We start from the raw sequence: 13668 nt of genomic DNA, 5'->3' as shown, positions 1-13668 counted from the left end.
AAACGTCTACACAATTTGCTAACCAGCATTACAGAATACTCAGTTGCAAACATTATTATTTAGTGATTTTTTTTTAACTTTAATGTCTTCAAAACAAAACTGCCCTGAATCTTGGGTGGGGAGAGAGGAAAACCCATGTTCATCAAAGTATTCCTTTCATTTTATTTTATAAATTTAAAAAATAATCAAATTTTCATTGCAGGGTGGAATGATAAAATTGTCGCCCTAGATGACACGATTCCATTTGGATTCCATTTGATAAAAACCGGTTTTCTTTTTATTATTATAGACTATCTACTAGTTGGCCAGTTGTGTACAAATCCAAAAAGTGATAGGAGCCTTCTATCATGTCTAAAAATGATACAATGTTCAATGAGCAAAATCAGAGATGCACCGCTGTACAACTCATTCTCTCTACTGATCCATGTTTATAACTGCTCATTTTTTTTTTAATGTGACAAAGTTTCACATTAACAAAACAAAACTGTGATTTTTTATATTAAGGTGGACTCACTCTTAACTTGGCAGCCCAAATTTATTCAGAACAAATTCATGAATCTCTTATTAAAAAGACAGTTACTTCTCTTGCATTGGTACCTTTCCCTAAAATATTGCCTTACACTACAAAAGCACCATCCAAACACACCTAAGGCAAACCAGAAGAATTGCAACTCAAACTTCTCACTAATCAGTGCCTGATTAAACTTGGTTCCTGATTTTAAAATTTCCTATTTTGGTTAAAAGTTTTTCCCAGAAAACGCCAGAACATGTGTAGCTATTGTAGCATGTAATACTAGTTCATTAAAAAAAAAAAAAATTAAAAACATTATTTGCAATAAATTGTTTCTGCTCATTTTGTAAATATACACATTCATTATATGGTGAGAATAATGAAAATAGTATTCCAACAAGATAGAAAAATAAAAAAGGAACAAACCAAGTTATGTGTTCATCAACGCTTCATCTTTATTGCAAGACTTTCTCTGGATGAATGAAATTAAGAAAACAAAACACCAATACAAATATTTGAAATCACATCAAAAATATATTTTCAAATATTTGTACTGGTGTTTTATCGTCTTAATTTTATTCATCCAGAGGAAGACTCATAATAAAGACGAAACATTGATGAACACATAACTTGGTTTGATCCTTTATTATCATCTACATTCATTCTCTCTCTCTCTCTCTCTCTATATATATATATATATATATATGAGCAAACAGTTAATGAAATATGTTACTTTGAAATGAGTTAAAAACATATTTAATCTGAAAAGGAAACACTAGATAAATGGATAGTCCTATTTATAATTTACTTTAATTTTACCATCTTGGATCATTTTGGTAAATTCAATTGTAATTTTCATTTTATATATATATATATATATATATATATATATATATATATATATATATATATATATATATACACACACATACACACGCACAAAGCTTGTTCCAAAAATAAGGCCTCTTATTTTTTAACTAAAAAACTAGAATGTTGAAAAACTATGAAGACGGGAGTGGTACCATTAAAATGAGCAACTTTTTGTGCTCCAGAATTTATTTTTCTACAGTCATCACCATTCTCAATGCACTTTTGCCAGCCTCTTTTATAAATTTGTATAGAGGTCATAAATGTTCGGAGTGCGCTTTGTTACTAACATCTCTGTCATCCTCTGAAATCGACGAACCCATCCCCTAACTGTGTTGATATCAACTGAATTAGCTTTGTAACAGGTGAATGTTGACCAGTTCAATTTTTTCTGCATGGAGGAATTCAATGATGAATCTCTGCTTCTGAAGCACATCCATGACAGGAGTCTCACACTGTCAATATCTTCAACAGAGAGATAATACTTTCAGGTCATGAATGCATGTTCAGTCATCATAGCAATGCAATTTGCAATCTCCTCTGATCCATTTGGGTGAAATAAAAAATAAAATATATATAGGAGGCATTGCTTTTGGAACATGCTCCCCACTTTCTCTCTCTCTCATATATATATATATATATATATATATATGCACATACACACTTCAAATATGTATCTGAACAGAGTAAAATCAATCTGATATTTTGATTCATTAACTTTTATCACTCTGAAAAAGTGAAAAGATTAAATACTTCAGCTGAATAAAATGTTTACAATAATTGCATCAATCAAAAGACACTGAAGAAAATTCTAGAGTTGAAAAATTTTGATAGAAATGTGAAAATATTTATGCATTTGTATATTTCATTTTGTAATAAGTTTTTATTAACACTACAGGTATTCAGCAATATATTTTATTGAATTAAATTAATTCAATAAAATATATTGTTGAATATCTGTGGTAAAAAATTGAGTAATTTACAATTTCTTTTTTCACCTGAAAATAAACATAAAATTGTATTTTTTTAAATAAAAATTTTTGTTATTGAAAGACAGCAAAGTTATACTATTGGAGTATCCCTTGTCTATTTCACTTCATTTTAAAAGAGCAGGGGTGCAGTTTATTAATAGTGGTGCAAATGCAGTTTTCTTTGATTTAGGAACAAAGAAGAACTAACATTTGACAACTTTGTAAACTTAAATTCTATCCAGAAAATACTTCTGAATTTAAAGTCTTCAAATTAACTTTAGATATTTTTCATTTTCACATAGAATCATCATGATGGCCATATATGGTTGTGTACAGAAGAATTTATGATTGTCCCACCCAAGAAACATGTCAAAATTTTGACTTCAACAAGAGAACACCTAATCTGAATAAAAAAAACAAAAGCAAAATGGTTAACTGTCTTACCAAACACTTGATGGCTCACAAGTAGGTGATTATTCTATATTAAATTTAAATAGGAAAGTAAGGCCCTTTTAAAAACGAAAATATTATTTTCTTATGAAAATAAAGTTTGAAGATCTAATTAGTTTAAATTACAAATGTTTTTCATGTGAACTTTAAATAAATTTAATATAAATTTATTAAAAAATGTTTTTATAATAAAAATAGTTTGAAAATAATCATTTTTCAAAATGTTTTTTTTTTTCATTTCAAAAAGATTGTAGAATTTAAAAAAAATGAAAAGAAAAATTTTTCAAAGGTTTTTTTCATTGATGTAAACGACTTGGATGATGCTTATATTCTCAATGCAAGATGTTAAAATACTGAAAAAGAAAACATAAAAATGCCATCATTCTGCAAAGGCAATTGAGCAAGCAGGGTCTAAATGGAAGAAAAGCAAACAAAAATATAAAATGAAAAGAGCAGAAAAGCATCAATATATCCCATAATTCCATTGTAGGAAACATGCATGTTATCATTCTGCAAATAAAATTTTTTTTATCCATCAAAACCATAATGAACAATGAAGCTTTACCGGTGCACTTTTTTCTACAAGTAAAATATAAAAGCAGGACTTGAGCAACTGAAGAAAATTGAAAGCACAAATCAGTTTATCAAATTAATTTAAAAGTGCATAAAATTTAATGTTTTTCATAGAAATTAGTAAAAACAAAACAAAATAAATTGCATAAATGAAATTATTTTCCTCTTCCCGATTGACATGCTTGATTAAGATCCATCTCTTCTGTTAAAACCAAATCACATTTTGATATAACTGGTGCTGACTAAATAGCAGGGGAAGGAGGGGGGGTTGCAAGGTCATTTTTATAAACCCCAAATCCTGTCAACCAATAAAATTGCAGTCAGAATAAAAAGGACACAACAAGTTGATGCAAGCTTGTGCAATTATTGTAAAAATAGAAGCCAATGCAAGCAAAGAGTTTCCGGGTGTGCAGCCACCTCGAATAATAATCTGGAACTCATTGATATCAATTTTCTTTCCATCTAACTCAATATTAAACCAGTTGCGCTCCATTGTGTTGATGTGCTTTATTCCTTGGAAGTTGATTGAAATAAAGGTTGGAATATCATCCCGAACTTGCATCACAACAGGACAGCCTACAAATACAAATGACATGGTTAGAAAAATTGAAAAACAAGAAATATACAATTGTGTTTATATCTAAAACTTCCTTAATAATTTTGAATAACTTTTTTCTCTTACAGTAAATACACATAGATAGTTATTTACATTATAGTTTAATGCAGAAAATGTGTGATTGGATGTACGAGAGACTCAAAGGAGTGTATGCAAATTTCATACAATATCTCTTATTAGTAAAAATAATGTTCAATAAATTTTAATTATATTCAATTTGTACGATAAATAACCAACAGTAAATTGATTGAATAAATACATTATTCATCATTTGACAAAAAATGAATATTAGATTTAAAAGTTCATAAAAATCTTTTTCAATCACCAAATTTAAAAATCTTGTGTTAAGAACACCAGCAAATCCTATAGGGTGTTCTGCTTGCTTGACAGGCTGAGAGCAGACTCGAGACATTCTATTGAATAATGGCAATGGAGAGGCGCTCATAGAATGAATTCACAATGGTCTTTGATGTGGCTCATCATTAGTAAGCCACGGCTCTTGAAGAATCCCATGTGGCAGAGCCAAACGCTTCATGGCGATCAATTGGAATAGAAATCTGTTGAGAAGACCAACATATTTTTATTGATTGCTGTCATTGCTACATTGTCCAGAACACGGATTCTGTTATTAACTAGAGTGCAAAAGTGTTGAGATAAGTTGCAATTGTGATATGAAAAGGGAAATACTATCAAGTCATTGGGCAGGGCAGTTTGCCATAGAGGCCAATTGGTATGAAAACTGACGGAAATTATGAATTACTTTTCTGTAGACCCAACACAGACACCTAATAATACTTGCAAAATTATTTACTTTATAATAAGTTTGTTTCATTCAAAAAATATTTTTTTTGGAAAGTCACCATTTATCAAGGCCTGGAGGCCACTTGAGAAGAAGGATTAATGAGTGTTAAGTAGACACTGTTATGATCAGTAATGGTGGAACTTGGATAGGGTTTAATTATAACAAGAACTTATTTACATTAGACTTAAAAACGACGATGCTATAGTCAGCTGGGAAGCAGCCCTATGGTATTGTGTTCCACAGAGGAACAGTTCTAGGAAAGAAACTCTACTTAGTTTAGTTTCTTTATGGAACTCAATGTCGTATCAATGGAACTCAATTTATAATCAATGTCAACAAGTCTTCAGCTGATTTTAGAATTTTTAGTCATGCATTTTTAAGTGAAAATGATATTAGGAAAAGGTTAGACTCAAACCCTGTAGGTGGATAATTGAAATCCTAGGAATGTTAATTCTTTTAGAAATAGCTAAATATTATTTATGTTGAAAAAAAGCAATTGTCCATTCTTTTAGAATAACTGGATATTAAATATGTCAGCTAAAAGAATGGACAATGTGAGTTAAAAAAATATTGTTTAAAAATAGGTTAGATATTAAACAATTAGAATTGAGGATTCTTTGTTTGCCAAAAGTGTGTTTGGACAGACATATGTAAATCCACATGAAAGTAGTCATGTTGGGAACCACACTTCTGATGTCATAAACAAAGGAGATTTCTCAATATAGGAATCGAGGGTTCGAAGTTAGGCAGTCAGATGAGGATCAGATAGTCAGAGCAGATCACACACGGTGATAGAGTCAGTTGGAGAGTGAGAGCCACTTAGAGATGAAGAGAGAAGAGTAGACCATGTAGTCGAAAAGGCTTGAATTCCTGACATCACCAATCGGGGTTGAGGAACAAAGAAATCATCAATAATTTTGTAACTGTTGTGTTTCGTGTTGTCTTTACAACTGAAAAGATGTGTTATGTATATTCATCTATAAACAACCTTTTGTACAATCCCCTTCGAAGTATTAATGTATTCTCCCCACCATTATCAATAATGTATCTCCCCTCCTCTGTGTTAAGAACTATTGCATCAATATCTCCAAGCTCTGTAAAATTAATATGAAGTTCCCAAGACTCATCCCAGTCTGTTATAAATGTCTCTCCCTCACTATCATCATTATCTGTTCTGAGTCTCCGTTATACATGTCCATTATACATGACCCAATATGAACCTGTCATCTCTCTCAATATGTACCCCATCAGTAGGTGCCACAAAAAATGGTCAGAGAATGAAAAGATGGAGGAGAGAGAGCACCATCGGTTCCTCTATGGGAAGAGCACAAAGAGTACTGTAATTCTGAGGAGATTTACTGCCAGTCAGATTCTAGAGAAAACCAACGAGCAGTATCAGTAAAATGGTAAATGATTGTTATGAAAATGCAAAGTGATTTGCTTTGCAATGGTTAACAAAAGAAGCAACGAATGCTGGAAATCTTAAGAGGTTAGTTTTATTGGTGTGAGAATTTTTAATGGTAATTTATATTATTATTATTATCATTATTATTGCTTGTAGTAAGAACTGAACCTTCAATCACCAAAATACTGCCACTTAGAACTGATTGCTAACCAATGCAGTTAAACATTCGGCCAGGAGTCCATGGGAACAATTATAATATCAATATTGGGAGTCTTAAACCTAATACTGTCTAGATGACAACTTGCATGAGAAAAGAATATATATAGATATGATTTCAGAAATGGATGTTTACAAAATGAAGAATCTTGGAAACTTAAAGTGGATATATAAATATTAATACTAATATTTATAGGAAAATCCTAACCAGATGAAAATGCTATATATATATATATATATATATATATATATATATATATATATATATATATATATATATATATGAAAGAAGTTAAAATTTTACAAATTATATTTTACATTATTATTTGAATCAAGGAATACATATTAAAAAAAGATTATTTCCTTATTCCATGGAGTTTCAAAGAATGACTCTTATTTTCAATTAGTAAAATAATATCTATATAGACTAGCTATGCATTTGCTTGTCAGCACATAGTCTGAAAATCACAAAGACTGAAAGAAGTAATGCATTCAAGATGATACAGAATCATATACATCAAATAGGATATTCAATTGTAAGTCCACGTTTGAAGATGAAAACGAAAATAAAATTGTAAAGAAATCCAAAAACAGTGGAATTTGTTGTTACTTGAGTGGTAAGAGTAGATTCTTTGGTATAATTGGTAAGTCTATTAGTGGAATGTCATCTGTAAAGCTGAGAAATCCAGATCATATATATCTATTACACTAATCAACAACAAATTTGTTGTCTGCATTTTTACAGTTGATTTAGGACGAATCTAATGCCTTGAATCCAAAAATAGAATAGAGACAGAATATTCTTCCCACCACTGCACATAAAGCTCAGCTTAATTAAGCAGTTCACTAAGATTCTGGACAAGGATGGTAACTGTTTCACTTATTTGTGCCAGCCTTTTCCATAGAAAAGTTGAAAGCTGACATCATTGATGCTCCTCAGATCTGGCAGCTCATCAGAGAGCAGAGTTCGAAAACTCAATGAATGAAATGGGTCTGGAGCATGGAAGGCAAGTTGTTCTGTTAGTGAAGAAGTGAAGAACTTTCTTGGCAAGAATAAAGCCAGGAACTATGCAGAACTTGTCAGCAATATGCTGATTGCTTTCAGAAACCTGGACTGCAACATGAGCATCAAGATGCACTACCTATTTTCTTATATGGACCAGTTTCCTGAGAATCTGGATCCAAAGAGTGATGGGGGGGGGAAGTAGAGATTCTATCAGGACTTGAAGGAGATGGAGACCAGGTATCAGGGTCATAATGACTGACTACTGTTGAAATTTAAAGAGAAACCTTCCTGCCACTGAGCATTGCAAGAGTTTGAAGAAATTGAAGTTCAAGCTCTGAAGTTTGAACAATGATGAAGCAACAAAAAGTTTGAACAATGATGAAGCAACAAAAAGTTTGAACAATGATGAAGCAACAAAAAGTTTGAACAATGATGAAGCAACAAAAAGTTTGAACAATGATGAAGCAACAAAAAGTTTGAACAATGATGAAGCAACAAAAAGTTTGGACAATGATAAAGCAACAAAAAGTTTGGACAATGATGAAGCAACAAAAAGTTTGAACAATGATGAAGCAACAAAAAGTTTGAACAATGATGAAGCAACAAAAAGTTTGAACAATGATGAAGCAACAAAAAGTTTGAACAATGATGAAGCAACAAAAAGTTTGAACAATGATAAAGCAACAAAAAGTTTGGACAATGATGAAGCAACAAAAGGTTTGAACAATGATGAAGCAACATGCATATTACATGTACTTACTTTTATCGATGCACATCATTCAGTTTACAGTAATCAATGTTTCTATTAGGTAATCAATATATGTTGTTGGCAAAAGCATTTTTTTTTCTTAAAAACATACTTAAGATGATATGTGTTGACAAAAATCAGCTGATAATGCCACAAAAATGTAATCGATTTTGTCACAAGATCTGTTTTTTTTTCAAATCAACATTGCACAAAAATATGACCTAATGGAGAGAAATGGATGCCATTTTCCTAATTCAGCAGTACAAATATACCTTAAATTAGTTGTAGAAATCTAGACAACATTTAAAAAGTAAAAAATTGTTGCCGAGTGTGTGAAAAGTTCTGAAGGGTAAAAAGTTAACAAGAAATTAACTGTAGATTTAAAAGCAGCTCAATTTTGTCCCTTACTTTTGGACGTTCCTATTTTGAAAATAAATAATTGTTATAATTCTTTTTCTATCCTTTGCAAATGATTCAAATTTTAGTATGTTATTATGGATGAGAGCGACTACCAGTTGTCAAAATTTCAGCTTTTCACAGTTCTTATTTCTAACAAATATTAGGTTTTAAAATTTTGTCCCTTAATGCCAATTCATAATTATTTTCATGGATTAAATCAAGGGTTCAGCTCAAAATTCCATACAGACGCTTGAATTTTCTTAGAAGTTACTCAAGTTCAAAAATATATTCATCTGAAAAAAGGTCCGAAGTTGGTCAAAATGTTGAGAAGTTAACAAAGATGAGAATAGTAGTCCAAATAATCCAAATATTTAATCCTCATCACAAAAATTCTGAACAGGTATTGAAATGCATTAACATTCTAAGAGTTTACTGTTATCAAAAACAAAACAAAAAACAGTACAATTGTAAAAAAGTACTAGTAACCTTAATGTGTGTGTATGTGATTCAAATGGTAGGGAACAAGAAAACATTAAATATAATGCAATAAATAAACAAAATCTTAAAACCGACTTTTTGTCTGCATCTTCAGGTTAACCAGCTGGAAGATAATGAATGGAAATAACTCTGTCAAAATCAGAGAAGTGAAGGTTGTTAAGTCGTTAATAACACAGACTGACAATCTGGGTGTGCCAAGTTCTAATCACATTCATTCCACAGAAATGTTTTCTCTTAGGGATGATTCATACGAAATGTATGTTGCTCAACTATAGCATTAAAATCAAAATGAGGCAATGCTTTTAAACAAAAAAAAATATCATGAAATAACATTTAAAACAATAAAAAAAATCAGTTTTTTTTTTACTGTTTTTATTGATTAGGATTTAGGGTTTAAGATGAAAAAACAAACAAACACAGTTTCTTACATTTTCTTAGAGTTAATGTTAAGGGTTTAATTAATTTTCAAGATTTTCTGTTGGTGTTCATGAATTTCATTGATTTACTCAATTCATAATGAAAAGTTATCGCTTGCTCTCAATTTGATTAGCTAAGCAATTCATCAACTTCTGACTCTTTGCGTAAACAGTAGGAAGATTCCAACAAAAAATCGGTTTTAACAAACTGTACCATTACTTAAATTATGAGGTAAATGAAAATAAACCTGGGATTTTTTCATTGTTAAATCTAATATCAATTTCATATTTTCCACTTTCTTTGGGAATAAACATAAAACGATACTGATTGTGACCAAGATGTATCTTTTTGGTGCTGATGTTTTGTCCGTGATGTCGAACCGATGCCTCAACTTCTCCTTCGCCACCAGCAGACGTATCCACTAACAAAAGAAAAAAAATACAAAAAGTACTTTAAGTCATAATTTTAAAATTAGGATGGAAGTTTTTTTTTTTTTTCAACAAGGCAAATAATTGGAGAAAAGTTTTTCATATTTTTTAGCATGACTAGTTGTTGCGATTTTAATTCAAATGTTATTTAAAACATGAAAAATCCCACCGCTATCATATTTGACAAGAAATAAGAAAATAAGATGCTTAAACCCCGGCCATAGAAAAAAGAAGGTTTTATTGTTTTTCTACTATTACTCAAAGTTTGAAAAATAGAACAAAACAACCAACCAAATACTGAAAGGTATCAATTTAGTTACAAAATGGGGACTGAGAAAAATCGAAATAAGAACTGATTCAGCCATGGCACTAAGTTGGGTGAACTCTAGTGTATTGTTGTCATTACGCACAGATACTACTATTTCCATTGCTTACAACAAAATAAATGTCCTGAAACTAAAGCTGCCTTTAAGAACTACAAGCAATTACAGCAAGCATGTAATAAAGAACATGTCATACGCTGAGTCCATCAAGTCTAAAGTAGCTGAGGAGCGGCTTGGTCCCCACAATGTTTAGTGAACAAACAGGGTCCAGAACAGAGGTGTGTCCTCTATCCAAACCATTATCAATGGACCTAGGGTAATTTTGACAGCATCTGACAAAGCAAAACTTTTTACAAAGAACTTTGTAGCAAATTCTATTCTTTGCGATCAGGGTCGCCTACCCTCATATTTCCTCCTGAGACTGAAAACACACTGCACAACATACAAATATCTGTGCGTGATGTTGTCAAACTTATCCAAAACTTTGATTCCAGTAAAGCATATTACTCCAAAAGCTTCAACCTGATCTAGCTCCCATACTTACAAGGCTGTTCAAATGTTCACTTAAGGAGAAATACTTCCCAACACCTTGGAAAACTTCATCAGTCTGCCCCGTATTTAAAAATTCTGGAGATATATAAGTACAGACCAATCAATCTCCTGTGCATTATGAGTAAGTTGCTGGAATCTGTGATAAATAAAGAAGTGATCAACCACCTCAGTAAAAATAGCTATTCAGTGATATGTAATATGGTTTCAATTCTGCTAGATCTATAGCTAATGTACTAACAGTAATATCATACAGGATTAGTGAATCTCTTGACAGAGGTTTCATTTCTAGAGTAGAGATATATAAATACACTAAGTTTGCTCAAATCACAAAATAAATGAGAATTTTCACACAAGCTAATATTAACAATATAGGAAGGAAGATTGAAGTAAGAAATTATGATAGTATTATGTTTTGATTTAAAAACCTTTAAAGTTAATTATGTCCACATTTATTTTTCTCCTAATAAAAGCAAAACCAGTTTTTAATGTGAGGAAAATCAAGCTTTTAAAAAAGGGTGGTATGGATTGGGACAAAAATAAAAATGGCTTCAGTCTAGAAGGATTTTCCTTCACTGACTGAAGATAGCAAGATGAATCAGATCAGAACAGATACTACATTTTATTCCTAGCAAAAAGACAAAGGATCAAGTTAATTAAGTTATTACAAAAAACAAGGAAGGTATCTTTAAAGAAGATGAATAAAACTTTGGTTTGGTTTGTCTGTTGTAAACAACACATACACATTTTTTAAAATTATTTAATGTAAAAATAATAATTATCATTAATAGATTATTGAGAATTATTAATCAAACATAAATTGTTATTTTACTCATGGCTGGAGAGAAATTTTCCAATAGTATTAGTGTGTAAATGAGTACATTGGATGTGATAGGATTTGAACTTGGTATAAGCAATTCAACAGGCCATGATGGTATCAATTAAGCCAAGCATCCCAACAGACTCTAAATTAACCGAAACTCTTAATATGATTTACTGATATAAAAGCAAAATAGAACTCACCTGCAAATGTATTCTCTTTACCAACTTTACCTTCTCGATTGAAATCAATGATTTGTATGGCACTGGGATCAACGACGTTACAATAAAAGGGACTACTTAGAATATGTTCATCAGCGAGCAGAACTTCAATCGTATATTTTCCGACTTCACGTGGTGAGAATGTAATGTGAGAAAACTTTCCTTTCTTCACATTATTGAATGGTAACTCTCTTCCTTTCGGACCTAAAAATAATTCCATAAAATTAATCGTACAAGTTTGTACAAAGAATTAGGTTTCAGGATTTTTATACACAAATATACGAAAAGTCACATTCATTTATTCCCCCCCCCCGTTTTATTTATTTATTTTTTTTTTAAGTCAGATCTCAGAACTCTTTAGAAAAACAAAAAGAAAACACAATTTTATTACAATGGAATGACAATTTCTAGAATTACATAACTGGAACAAATTGATAATGTTAAAAATATATTTTGAATGACGTTTTCCAGAATTACATAACTGTACCATGCATAATTTTGAAATAACATGACATTAGATGGATCAACCTTAGTCAAGTTATTGTACTGATAGCCTATTACCTAGTGTAAACCATCTGTTAGCTGGTATAAGTGTCTCCTTCTATGAATAATAATTAAAAAAAAACTTACTAAAAATTTTCACAGTGAGGTTATCTTCATCTCCATGTGAGTCAATATTAAATGTTGATTCTTTGTACACAGATGCTGACCTAAGGCCTTCACCACTGGCAGATATTCGACTACTGTCAATAACTTCCATATGCAAAGGAGAGCCTATAGGTGGAAAAGGAAATGATCAGTATTGAAATTCATTTGTTATTCAATTTTTTCAATGATAATTCAATAAATTAATTAAAAAATTAATATTTAACATTTTTAATAAATATTTAAATTTGAAATTTATTCATACTTCACAGTTCATCATAAACTAACAATTTATTAAATAAAATTAAAATATTTCTTAAAGTTATGCATGTATATGTTTTGTTTTGTTTCTGGTATAATTTTAAAAAAATATAATTACCAATCATTTTTTACAATACATATAGTTTATTATTTTGACAACAATTGTGATTTTTTAGGATTTCATATTTTATAAAGCATTATAAACTGTATTATGTCTTGTTGGCAATCTTCAGATATTTGTCTGTGATTTTTATTTGAATACTACTCTTGCCTTGAATACTACTCTTGCTGCATTTCATTTTCTCAGGTTTCCATTATTTTTTATTTAAAAATTTTGTATATTATTTTATAAAATTTGTTTGTTTTGGAAGAATACTAAAACATCAAGAAGTCATGAAATAATTGACAACACTGACAAAAATGCTGCAGGGCTCTACGGACAAATTTATCTATAGTTGACCTTTGACAATTAAATATTTTCGTTTACTAGCCAAATAGAAAAGTTACTAGCCAAACCCACATGATTTTTAGAATATGACATCTTCGTTCTGTGACGAGTATGTAAATCATTTCTAAATATGCACCAAATTTTATGTTGAGACTTGAAGGTATAAACATTGTAATTTCAGATGATTTTTTTAAACAGCTTTCATTAAAAAAAAGAGTATATTGTTCTATTAAACTTTTATTGTTTAAATAATTTAACTTTGCTCGTTTTATTAAGAAAAAAAAGTTGTGAGCTTTGGAAAATTGTCAGTGAAAGAAATACAATCGCCAAAAGATAAGCATTTCATTATTTCTAGTCGCCTCTTTGAAAAATCACTTGCAAATGCGACTGTTTCACTTGCAGTGTAGAGCCCTGTGCTGTAATGATAAATATTTAAAAAAAAAATATTGCTATAATTATTAAGTTTTTTTTTTTAAAATAAGGGTTAATATTAA

At 30.4% G+C, this 13668-nt stretch overlaps 1 protein-coding gene across 2 annotated transcripts in view; it reads right to left on the bottom strand.

Moving 5' to 3' along the window:
* The window catches only part of LOC145287981 (filamin-B-like), a 306042-nt gene that overhangs the window by 62218 nt on the left and 230156 nt on the right, over window positions 1–13668 (bottom strand). The window contains exons 20-23 of one of the 2 annotated variants that reach the window (XM_080135974.1): window positions 12451–12594; window positions 11803–12024; window positions 9727–9900; window positions 3790–3948 (exon numbers count right to left, since the gene is read on the bottom strand). The exons of the other annotated variant lie outside the window; for it this stretch is intronic. Of the exons in view, the coding sequence (XP_079992100.1) occupies window positions 3790–3948; window positions 9727–9900; window positions 11803–12024; window positions 12451–12594 (699 nt within the window). The remainder of the gene's footprint in view (window positions 1–3789; window positions 3949–9726; window positions 9901–11802; window positions 12025–12450; window positions 12595–13668) is intronic. 2 annotated transcript variants of the gene reach the window in all.

This window comes from Euprymna scolopes, chromosome 11 (genome assembly GCF_053919585.1).
Source record: "Euprymna scolopes isolate OS-2025 chromosome 11, ASM5391958v1, whole genome shotgun sequence".
Lineage (NCBI taxonomy): Eukaryota > Metazoa > Mollusca > Cephalopoda > Sepiida > Sepiolidae > Euprymna > Euprymna scolopes.
This window is presented reverse-complemented; position numbering and strand designations above follow the sequence as displayed.